The sequence below is a fragment of the Lissotriton helveticus genome, chromosome 5_1 (assembly GCF_964261635.1).
Source record: "Lissotriton helveticus chromosome 5_1, aLisHel1.1, whole genome shotgun sequence".
Classification (NCBI taxonomy): domain Eukaryota; kingdom Metazoa; phylum Chordata; class Amphibia; order Caudata; family Salamandridae; genus Lissotriton; species Lissotriton helveticus.
In genome coordinates this window covers 1,587,701,716-1,587,714,567 of record NC_136065.1, presented here as the reverse complement: position 1 = coordinate 1,587,714,567, position 12,852 = coordinate 1,587,701,716, and the positions used below count along the sequence as shown (strand labels likewise).

At 48.9% G+C, this 12,852-nt stretch overlaps 1 protein-coding gene across 1 annotated transcript; it reads left to right on the top strand.

Annotated features, from left to right (window-relative positions):
- Nucleotides 1-389: 389 nt before the first annotated feature.
- Nucleotides 390-1,965, top strand: AMIGO1 (adhesion molecule with Ig like domain 1). The gene has a single exon (XM_078641308.1). The coding sequence runs from the start codon at nt 390-392 to the stop codon at nt 1,911-1,913; it is 1,524 nt and encodes a 507-aa protein (XP_078497434.1). The 3' UTR covers nt 1,914-1,965.
- The last annotated feature ends 10,887 nt before the right edge of the window (nt 1,966-12,852 follow it).

Here is a 12,852-nt window from a genome sequence, read left to right as displayed (position 1 = left end):
TTTGAAATAAAAGAGAATTTTGGCTAGAGGAATGGATTGCAAACAGGCCTTCTAAGAGTATTGGAGACCAGGGGTCTGCAAACATGGGCTGATTCCACTCACACCTCTTGCTATACCCAGTTACCTTCACCGAATCAACGTTTCTGACTGATGCAGTGCAACAAAAAAGAGCAGCTAAGCCCCCCAAGACCACTGTGAGCCGCTGCTGGCCAGCTGCGGGTAAAGACAGCATGATACCGGTGACTAATGCATCAGCAAGAGGTGGCGGGGGGCCAGCCCTTCCCAGCTAACTGCATCACTGGAACAGCCACTCTTTGCTGGCACGCCAGCTCCTGTCGGCTCTGCCAACCTCAGAGAGGCGCGTCAATGCCCCGTTCTGTGAAATCATTATGTGGTCCCAACACACTCCCTGGTCTTTGGCAGCGCTAGTGTCCACAACCTCCTGGCTCTTGGCCCTGTGTCTGATGAGCTTCCGGGCCCTGGGTGTCCAGGGATCAGAGCTGAACTGCCGCACCACCTGCATCTGCGCCAGCAACATCGTCAGCTGCTCCAAGAAAGAGCTGCTCACCATCCCAACCAAGCTGCCCCGCTACACGGCCGTGCTGGACCTCAGCTACAACAGCCTGACCCGGCTGCGGGCCGAGTGGCTGCATGCCCCCCTCGACCGCCTGCACTCCTTGCTGCTCAGCCACAATGAGCTCACCTTCGTCTCCACGGAGGCCTTCCTGCTGGTGCCCCACCTCAAGCACCTCGACCTGTCCTCCAACAAGATCAAGGCCTTGGACGAGAACCTCTTCAGCGAGCTGCAAGAGCTGCAGGTGCTGCTGCTCTACAACAACCTCATCGCCCACATCGACCGGACCGCCTTTGACGACATGGCCAGTCTGCAGAAGCTCTACCTGAGCCAGAATCACATCAGTCGATTCCCGCTGGAGTTAGTCAAAGATGGCGCGAAGCTGCCCGAGCTGCTCCTCCTGGACCTCTCGTCCAACAAACTCAAGACACTGCCGGTGCCGGACTTGAAGGACTTGCCGGCCTGGATCAGGAATGGCCTGTACCTCCACAGCAACCCGCTGACCTGCGACTGCCAGCTCTACAGCCTCTTCATGCATTGGCATGTTCGCCAGCTCGTGTCGGTGGTGGACTTCCATGAGGACCTCAAGTGCGTCATGATGACCTTGGAGAAGTCTACAGTGAGCATCTTCAGCCTGGACGGGGTGCAGTTCATGAACTGCACCGTCATCAAGGAGTCTGACGTGGAAGCCTACCTGGGGGAAACGGTGACCATTGACTGCGACACTAAGCAGAGGGGGATGACCCAAGTCTGGGTGACCCCCAACAATGAACTAGTGCCACCCAAGGCCAGCCACAGCACAAATAGGACCATGGCAGTTTTGGCCAATGGGAGCCTGCAGATCCGCCCAATCAAGGTCGAGGACAGAGGCACATACACCTGCTATGCTGAGAGTGAGTTGTTTAATGAGACACTGTTTGTCACCCTGATGGTGTACAACTTCACCCAAAATGCGCACCAGGACACCCTCAACACGGCCTACACCACTTTGGTTGGCTGCATCGCCAGCGTCATCTTGGTGCTCATCTACCTGTACCTCACTCCCTGCCGGTGCTGCTGCCGGGGGGATGAGAAGAAGGAGGACGAGAATGAGGACAGCATCCATTCCTCCATGTTGAGTGCCACACCCAACCACGAAACAGCCAGCGACAAGGTGGCCCTCAATAGGCATGTTGCTTTCATTGAACCCTCTGGCAACCTGCAAGACCAGAATGGCAAGCTCAAGCCTAATGGGGCCCAGGAGGGTCCAGATGGCAAGCGTGCACAGAAGCAACTCCGGAAGATGTCAGACCCCGGCTCCATCAGCTCTGCCTTCTCAGATACCCCTATGGTGGTGTGACAGCCACAAGAGACGAGATGGCATCATAGTGAAGCCATGCTAGAGGGGAAGGGTGAGTGTGATAAGAGTTTAGATGTTGGGGACAGGAGAGGGAGGAAAAGTTATGGCAGAGTTGGAAATTGTTCTTCTTACCCAACCCTGCTAGGCTCCCATGACCATCTTCAGACATACCTCCTTTTTACAAAGTTACTGACAAGTGAGCCATAAAACAAGCTTCTGAAAGCCTGGTAGGGTTAAGGCAGACTGAGCCACGTCTGTCTTTCCCCCAAATCTACTTGTGTTTGAAAGGCACTGTCCTGTGTGGCCAGCTTGTACCTTCACTGTAGTCCACTATTGTGTATCCTAGGGGTCTGGTGCCTTCATCTGGGAGCTCGACATGCCCTCAAACAAACCCCCAATGCTTTCCAAGTTGGATTTGACAGGGTCCTATTTTGGAACCCCAGTCATCCTGCCCTGCCATCATAGCCAACCTAGAAGGCACATATCGCTCGTGTTATTTCCTTTGCTGGCACCAATGCACTCATTTCGATGTAAGACGGCCCAGGTGTTATGATGACTCCTTATTGGCATAGCGCCTGGCGCTACTGCGCATCTCCGTGGCGCTGCATCACTACGCGTGGCTGCTAATACTGTGCTGTCTCACTGGCGCCAGTCCCGACTACACACATTGCACGGGATTCTCTCCCACCTGCTGCAATGCCACATCTGCCTTTGTGGTGTTGTGCCACTTCACAGGGTGCACTCCAGGTTGTGATGCGCCATCCACCCAGCTCGCGCGCCCCATGTGTTTGTCGCCCTCACTGTCCCCGGTGACGTCACCAGCTGGCGCCTCCCGAGCTATGGCTGCTGCTAAGAGTCAATAATTGCACCCTTGCCTCCGCGCTGCCTGACAACTTAATGGCCACACTGTGGACACTAATTATTGTAATGTTTCAACATTAAAAGCACACATCAGGAGTTGCGAACAGCCCGTAAAACGCAAGCTCCCTGCAATATATGATCAGGGTGTCAAGCGAGACATCTCTTCCCCCCGTGCAGCTGAAGCCAGGGTGCAGAATTAAGCAACAATTAGCATCTCCCCTTCCTCGGGGCACATCTGCGCTCTCCTCGAAAACAACACGATAAACATAAACGATCTTCTGAAAACAACAAACCCGATCTCAAGTGTCTTAAAAATGCACACAGCCAATCCATATCCAGCCCGTCAACCATAATAGTTCACGCCATCGTAACATCAGCACCATTTCACGGCGAGCACCGGTACAGCGACAGCGCCCGCCTAATCTCAGCAGGAAAAACACATCTCCATTTTATTGGACCAAACACAACACGGAGCCGCCATGATTCACAGTCTACACCCTAGGCATCAACATAACAAACACGACTTCAACAGAAGAAGCCCAGACATGACACGAAGCATTTCACCATCCCTGCCACCAACATAGACGCATCTATACGCCTGTACACTCAGCACAATCAAAACCTTCACTCTCCTAATCAACATAAAAAAGTAATATTCCTGGCAGGCAACAGAAACACAGACTGTCACCTTCTTAGCCATCACCACAACCGAGAAACCATCCTAAACATGTGCAAAACGACCATCCTACTCCCCAACCATCAACATAAATAACACACCTCAAACGTATGCACATATAACACCACAAGCACAACAAAAGAAAAACACTCCAACTCCCCTGACCACAAATCTAACGAACAGAAGCAAACTCTCCTCCGTACAACAGACATGATAAACGTCTTATTCTTATAGATCCACAGGCTGAGCTCTTTCAAACCATAAACACCACCCAATGCTCTTCATTATAAGAAAGAGCACAACACACACCAATTCTGGTAACCATGAATGCAACCGAAGCACCTCCATTCTCTTAGCCTCCTACCCACTCCAACCACATCTCAATATCTGTCCCTCAAAGCAAAGAGAATAGATCGCAGATTCATCTTAAGCCATCACTTGCTGACCCAGAGCCGAACCAATGACTGCTGCAAAAGCATATGGATCTCCTTAAGCATTTACACCAAATAGAAGTCTTTAAATGTAAACACATATACACCAACTGACTGCACCAGCAAATGCAATGTCAAACCCTTGCAGCACATGCCCTGAATGTTGCCGGATTCATTGCAGGGAATTCCATCTGGGATCCCCTTCCACTATCCTAGGGGAAGAACAGTGTTCTCGCTTTCTAGGCAGGGCATCCTGTCTGCCTTTCCCCACACCCCTCCCCGGTGGAAAACACGAGTGTCTTCCTTCCATGCTCTCATGGTAGAATCCTGATAACACAATGTGTGTGGCCACCATCTTCAAACGTGCTTTTCTCCCGGGCTGGCCACTGTAGCACCCCATCCCTTGACCCCGCTTCCTTTCATCTGCCTTAGAAAAAGGACCCTTTATTGTCATTTCACTCCAAGCTGTCTCTCAACCTGGCAGAGCAGAATCCACTGTGTCCCGCCCACCCCCATCCATGGAGTCTGCAGCCCCAGACCGCCATCTATGTCCTTACAAAGGGCACAGGCAGATAGGTCTGCCTCGCCTTCAGTCACCAGGTACTTGATGTGATTCCTTGTCAGCTCCTCTGGAGACCCCATCCTTTCAAAGCAGACCCTCTGGAGTCAATGCAGTCACCTCTGATGACCTTGACCCGCCAGGAGATGCGGTGATTGTTGCCCCTGCTCAAGTCTGGCTGAGTGAATCCTCTGGAGTGACACCACCCATGTGACCTCTTTGGGTCAGTACCACCCTTAGTCCAGCCCAGGGGAGTCCTCTCTTCCAGAGTAGGTCTGTGCTATCTCTATTTTTGTCTGCTGAGTCTGTCTTTCCAGAGCGTCTGTCGCATATATGTCTGGTGAGCTCCTTCGTCCAGTGCAGACCCTCTCTGACCAGAGATGTCTTCAAGGACGTCCTCACACAGGTCCATCCCTGGTCTGTTGACTGTATGTTGACTTCTTCCAGGCGTATATTGTTTCATGCTGAGTTTGTGTAGATGTCCCCTCCCCGCATGGAGCTGAATGGGGTTCAGTCATGTTCTGTGGTGGACTCCCATGGCTACCTCAGTGGTTTCGCTCCGTGATGAAGGCGGGAGGCACAGAACATTGGCCAGGCGCCCCCGAGAAGCTTAAGGTCGATGCTTGGCAATAACTCCGGAAGGACTCTCCTGCTCCGAAGACGTCTTCTTGTCTCCACATGTGTCTGTCCTCCCCTCTTGGAAAGAGACCCTTGGCTGTCCGAAGACGCCTGCAAAGAGCACGAGATACGGAATTAACCTTCACTGTGACTGGAAGAGTGGCCTAGGCGGGAACTCTGAGAATGAAAGAGCTTCCAGTGTACACTTGTTTGGCATGAGGAGCATGGCTGTGCCAGAGCTGCATGGATACAGGTGAGAAGAGTCTGCAAGACCTGGTGCGCTGCAGAGCGGGCATTGGGAGGGCCCCCTGTCCCCCACTCTGGGTGTATGAGATGCCATTGGCGGGCTCCCAGTCTGTGACACAGTTGGTGGTCTGGTAATGGCATGTGGTGCCACATGTTATGTTGCAGGCCTTGTGTGTAGCATGGTTTGGAGGCCGCAGTGGGTGGAGGAGAGCAATTATGACAGCTTCATATGTTTTGGTGTAGGGCGGGAGCCAGTATCACATGATGGACACCCTGTTTCAGAGCACATGTAGAAAGAAGCTTTGTGAGGGTGGCACTGCAGGGCACATAGGATCCACTCCACACACATGATCTCATGTGGGCGTAGGCGGAGCACCAGGAGACCTCTAGTTTGACGTGTGACTGGAGGGTGCAGCCACCCCTGGTCTCCAAGAAATGTCACCTGGACTGTGTCCCTTCTGAAGCTCCTTGACGACTGCACGCGACGCCAAACAAAGACAGCCATTGGTCTAAGGGGTAAATGGAACGCTGCGTTTACTGCTGTGTCCCAAGTAGAGCCATCCGTGGGCCCGAGAGACACTCATAGGGATGTACCCCCACTAAAGATCTTGAAACACAGCAATCCTGGGCCCCAAGGGCACGCACGCGTCTGTCCCTTCACTGTCAGCACCAGTCACATTCAGAAACACCTACAGGGCTTCACATCCAAGCACGAGCAGGGCGGCCTGGCTCTCACCCTGTGCTGCAGTCACAGCGCTGTACGAAACACCGAGCAATGCCAGCGCAGGGACGGGAAACGCTCACCGCAAACCCACGAGCAGACGCGGCGGTATTTATAGCCGCCTCGGGGCTGGGATGGCGTTGAGGCGCCTGGAACATAAGGCGCCGCCATGCGTGACGAGAGCAGTGGGCTCTGAGGCGGAACAGGGGCGCGCGAGGGCGAGTGCGGAAGGAGCCTGTCTCACTGGGTGATTGGCGGTGCAGAGTTTATCGGATGGGGCAGGTGGATCGCCAGATGGCACTTAAGCGAGTGAGAGTTTGATGCGGGGGTGTGGGGTTCCAGGTGTGCCTAGCCCAGTTTCCCAGGTCCATGCATTAATAGCTGCTCTAGTCAAGCTTTCTCTTTGAATTCTGGGACATGTAGTCTTGTTTATTCTATTATAAAACCACAGAGATTAGTAATAGTAAGTGGCACTCTGACGGGATGGGTGCCTGGAGGGTTTGGCTGGTGACCCAATGCTAACTTGACTCCTGGTAGGTTAATGCCAGTCTCTTCAGGTGTTATGTGTCTCTTATAAGTGTGGTTACCAGAGAAGTCTATGTCACAAAGAACATGTTTATCGTGTGCTGGGTTTCCATGTAAACCGCAATGCATGCTAGTAGCTGTAGTGCTGGTTCACTTGAGTGGAACACAACTAAAACCAATGATTTGAAAGTGAAAAGTCTGTGACATTGCGTCCTTGAAGACGTTAAGTTATCTGATGACTTTGGGGGTGTGGCAATCAAGACATCTACTGAGGTAGAGACTGACATGGGCTTTTTTATGGCTGCAATGAGTTCTGTCTCAGTGGGGACTGGTTGTTTACAGCTCTCTTCAGTGCATATGGCCACTGTCTCCTGCGGCCATCCTTTGTTAACCTGGTGCATTCTGGGGGTGCCGGTCTTGGTTTGCTCACATTGGAACACTGCATGGCAAAGATTTTTAAAAGTTCAAGACTGTAAACATGGTGTCTTGCTCACATGGAGCTGGTGGCAAAATGTGACCCCTTTTAACATAAGGGCTACAAGTCTCATAATGTCCCTGGACTAGATGAGCTACTTGTGCACGAAACTGGGAAGAGCTCTGAGGATGGGGTCTGGTGTGTGGGTGATAGAGGTGGGGTGTGCTTTGGTGAGTGGCTGGGGAATGGTCTGCTACTTTGAATACTGTGTGGTCTGCTGAATGAATGGATAGAGTTGTAGATTGGTCTAGTGGGCTGTGCGGCTGTAGAAGAGCCTCTCGCCTTCATTGGCTGGATTCGCTAATGCTATGGTGATTGGTCAAGTTGAAAATAACTCCCAGTAGCCTTATGTCATGGATGACACTTACAGTCAGTCCTGGCATAGTAGCCATCAGCAAACGTTTGATGAAACACCCACTATATTTGTCATGTAGGCACTTCACTCATAGGTTATTTTCATTGTTTATAATAATACCAACACTTTCGTTAGTTGGTTTCCTCATTGTATCATTGTTTATGATTTGTTGTAGATTTTGTCCCCTGATGAAGGGCATCTGTCTGCCCAAAATGCATCGGGACGGGTTCTATTATATTTTGAATGATCTGAAATAAGACATCGGTGGATGTATGTTTTACATGAACGGAATATCAAATGATATGAATAATGTGATATTGTTTCACTCAAAAGAAGATTGAACGGAATTGGAGTCTGACTAACGGTTTAAATACCCACTGTATGGGTCTTTGACGCTGTGCTCAGGGGGACATCTCCTAATCAGGAGACGCTGCTCATTGTTCATAGTATCCAGCAGCACATTGCATCCCGGGACTTATTGTTAAGCATTTTAAAAGCCAGGAATGGCTGACTGAAGGATTAAAACATGACATGAGACCACTTGGCAGCTATGGCTGGGGTTTGCTACGGAAACTGGCAGACTAGGGGCCTGTTGAGTTGCATGAGTTTGATCTCCATCATGGTCAGCGACCAGGGGCGACTAAAGTGAAAGGCCGAGAAGGAAAAGATCTTCTGAGTGAGTGGCCAGGGAGAAGTCTGCTGGGGTGAGTTGCCGGAGAGAGCTGGAATCAGGTGAGCGATGGAAGAGTGAGTAGTTTGCTGGAGAGAGGAACCTGTTTGGAGTCTCTTCTGACAATAGGGTGACTACCTCACTCCAGGTCATTATGGACATTGTTTCCAGTCTTGGCCATTCGTGCAATAGCCTGAACCATTATGGATGCTGCCGTCGTGTTTTGCTTCAGTTGACTTCATGTGAATAACACCTTATAATCCCTAGAAGGTGAGAAGCTCAAGGGAGGAGACAGAGTTCGCAATGAACTTATCAAAAGGCATGCATGTGTCCTTTTTGTGCACTTCGGTGTTACAGAAGGGAACACAGACACTTGTGTGGCCCCTTCTGTAATACAGATATGACAGCTCTATCGTAGTGCCGGAGAAATCTCAGTGATGCATTTCTTTATTTGCATTGGGACATGGCTACATGCAGATGTGAAAATACTTGGGGGGCGGAGGAGGCAGAGGTAAAGCAGCTGTCAGGGGGTGCATCGCCTGGGGGCACCCCATAGAAATGGACAAAGAGGGTCCTGTAGATACCCCACACATCCACCTGTTGGCAGGAGCAATCACTCACTGTAGGAGGATTTCTGCCCCCTTTTCAATTTCAGGTTGTCTTGCCACTGGAGTGTGAAGATGTATGTTGGAGGCATGTGCATTTGTGTGAGCGTGTCTTCATAAGTGTGCCTGTAGCAGTGTAAGCGTACGCACACTAGTGTGTATGCGTGTGTTGTTTGTGCTCACAATTCTTGGTGCATGGCTGTGCATCATGCATAAGAGAGGCTTTGTTGTGCAACTGGTGCCCCATAACACCAGTCTCTGCTGCGGGTTAGTGTTCCTTAGTGCCTCTTAAGCAAGCTCTTGGGCTCTCGCTCACGCTTGTACTCTCTATGTCGCTGTCCCTTTAGAGGGGTGCCTCTCTCGCTCGTTCAGTGACAAGGCGCACACTAGTTTGTGCTCTGCCAGCTTTCCCCTCACCAGCTCTGTTTCTCTTTGAGTCTCTGTGGACCGCTGCATGCCCCCACTCAATGGCATAGCAAGGGTCTGTTCCCCACTGCATGGTGTCCAAGACATCCACAACTGGGTTGCAATGGGACCCTTACACCCTTTGACACCAGTGCCACTGCACCGATTGCAGTAATGATAGCTACACCCCTGGTCTCAATGCCCCAGGCTCTGAATCCCACGGATGGCAGCGGCACGTTCCTGACCCTCTAAGTATCCCTCGTTCAGCCCACACTGTTTTGTGAAGCTCCTTAGGACAGATACTCAGTGGGTTAGACGTATGCCACCTCAAAGGCTCAGACACTATGGGGTTTCCCAAGAGACAAGGCAGGGTTAGAAGCTCTGGACAGATTGACCAAGAGAGGGCGCACTACTCAGTTTCCAGTAAAGGAAAGGTGCATTTTTAAGGCTGTAAGCATCCTGCATAAGGCATTAAATGGCTAGCGACAAAAGTCTCTACGACAAAAGGTTGAACTCTATCGGCCCACACAAACTCTGCGATCATCCTCTGCCCATCTGGTGTCTGCACCATCTTTTAAAAAGACACTATTTGGAGGCAGAGCCTTCCAGGTCAGAGCTGCTCAATTATGGAACGACCTGCCGCTCTTTTTAAGAACCAATACCAATCTGTTGAGTTTCAGGAAAAACGTAAAAACCTGGCAAAGAACGGCTGTAGCAAACTGACCTAGTGTAACTCGCTTCTGTACTGATAAGTTAGTAGCGCCAAGTTGTCAGTTGGGTGATAGTTGCGCTCTATAAATGATTAATGATAATAATAATAAAAAGATTCAATTACTCCAACCAGTATCTCAGAATAAACCCAACTTTCGAAGGTATCATCACATTGGATATGTTTTCATCAGCCACAGACCGGCAGCGTGAGGTCATATATGATGTGGCCTTCAGAGGGGCTATCACAAGGAAAGACTCCTCGATAGTGGGTGCGAGAGACATGTAAGACAGCCTCATTAGCTTCGGACAGCTACAGACATACAAACCTATACTTCTTCATAATATTTATTGTTCAATCCACGTCTCTTTGCAGTCTAACTCTCTCTGTATTTATTAGACACTCTCTGGTTATCCAAGCTCTCTCTGCCTTTATATCTGGGTGTTCTTGCATCGGCAGAATTCGTCATCCAAACCAATCATCTGCCCTTTTTGATATTTACCTGCCAGCCTCTCTGTCTCCTCTAGAAACTTAAACATTGAAACATCTTTGGACTCCCAGAGAGAGTAAGCATTAGGGAGATGTGTGCATCTCTATTCTACAGTATATAAAACACACCACAGGCAGCAGAATACAGGTACAAATTCAGGTCCCCACTATGATATTGACTGTTTAAACAGTATACCCAGGGCTTTTGTGGGATAAAAACAGTGTGTGCAGTCTCTATGGAGTCAAGGGTGTGGCTTAAACATGTCAACTGGATTTCTGTGCTTCGTACAGTGCGCCACCCAACCAATCTTTTGGTGCCTCTCTGAGCTTTCTGTTACTGCATCCAGATCTATAATACACCTCCCGGCATAGACCTAAAGCCAACCAGTACTAATGGCTTTGCCATTCATTGTTAGCTGTTTAAGATAAATGAGTAACAGCAAAGATTTTGTCGTAAATAATTAATATTGAAAATGCTTTAATCCTAAAATTCTGAGACTGTGAATTAAACTTTACTAAGGCCTATAGAAAGGGTAGTGGTCTTCAAAGTGTCTCAATCACTCATGTTATTTTCATTCTGTGTTAGGCATATATGCCCTTTTTCTCTCCGAAACTTGTCCATCTGCATAGCTTAAACCTAATTTCTTTCCTCTTCAGCACTCTCTTTTCGCTGTCTCCTGGATACACTTTCTCGAATCTCCTTCTCCCCACCACCCCAAACACAAATTACACCAACTCACCTGTAAGCATTACATTTTCGTTTTACTTTTGCCCTGGCAATATTTTGACAACTGTATACCTCCTTCACACACACATCTGCACAGAATCACAATTGCAACTGGAATACATGACCATTGCTCTGCGTGCTCAGCCTATAGGACACGTATTTGGAAAACCTTTCAAACCCACTGACAGGCACTGTGAGAAACACACACTGCCTTCAGCCTCGACTCCAGACCTCTCAATTGTGGTCTATTATGAACATTCGGAGGTGACTTCAAAGTAGGGAGTTTGCAAGAGTAATATGCTGCACAGAAAAAAAGTAAACAATAAAAAATCCCAGAAATAGCTGACACTCTTAGAAAATGCAAAATGCAGTAAAACAAGTGAAATATAAACAGGAACTAAATCACTGAGCTGGATTACCTAGACTTTTCATTTCATGAATTATGAAGAACTCAATCAATGTTTTTACCAGTAACGTTAAAGACAATGACATATAGGCTGATAAGGACCAGTTTCAATGTCTGTTTATAATTACTACTTGGTCTGAGAGCTGGAGGGACCTGGCTCACTGAAAGCCCTGGGTGTACCCAGAATGTTGTTATTCCTAAAGTTTATCTAACTAGTTTGGAAGGATGTGAGCGTGTCTGTATTGGAACTGTGACGTAAGGGTCAGTCGGACCCTCTAATGTCTTTGCCTCTCTCTAAAACACATACACCAACACTACTCTCTCCTGTTTGCTGTGAAAGTCATTGAGATTTCTTGCAATAACATTCCAAAATACTTTATTGGCACGAGAAGCCATGCAAATGTTTTAGAAATAATTGCATAAAATGTATTCTTTTTATTTTTTTGAGCCAATCTATCAAATCAGAGGTTTGGTGCCTGCGAGGTTGGCTAGGAATAAAGATCAAGTATGAGCTCCGGCTAATGAAATGATGGGTAAAGTTTGAGGCAAGTGAAACTCCCTTTACTAGGTACAACAAGAAGGTGGAAAGGTTGTTTTCTTAAAGAGGCTGAAAAGACAGAGTCAGGTCTTTGCTTCAGCAAGTCTGCCACATGCCTGCTGCAGCAGGTGAAGGGATGGAGCGTCACTGCGCTGCACAGCAAAGCAGTACACTGGGCTTGGGCTTGTCCCTGGGGCTTTAAACATCCCTTTCCTTCTTTTGAAGGAAGCCCTTGAACGCCCTCGAAAATGTATTCAGCATTTCAGTCTGCCCAGGACAGCACCTGTTCACCGGTCCATCTGTCTGTATATTCCCCACGCACACAACAGTGTGCCACATGTTCACTCTAAGAGTTTACACCCCACCAATATACACAACAGCCTGTCTCACATGTTCAGTCTATGGGTTTATAACCCACCCACATACACAATAGCCTGTCTCACATGTTCAGTCTACGAGTTTGCACCCAACCCCCACACTCAACATCCTCTTACATGTTCTGTCTATCAGGTTGCACTCCATCCTCATAAACAACATCTTATTGCCTGTTGGACGTGTAATGTCCATTACTCCCATCACCCTCTGCAGTACACATCCACCTGTCTCCAAAACCATGCCTGTCAGTGCTCACTGACCTTGAGGAGGGAGGTGGGAAAGGGTGGAAGGATAGAGTGGGGTCTCCTTTTCTTGCTGCTCGCATCCCAGGTCTTGCAGACGCCATTATTCGTCTCCATTGCACGGAATTTGCAGCTAGAGATATAAAGTATATACATATATAGATATGATATAAATATATATTATAATTTTATTTATTTATTTACGTCCAAGGCGAATCCAATGGTTGCACAGATTTGTAAAGTAGCCTGTAATATGTAAAGAAATAAATCTGACGCTGTTATTGAATATCTCTGTTCTTTGAGTGG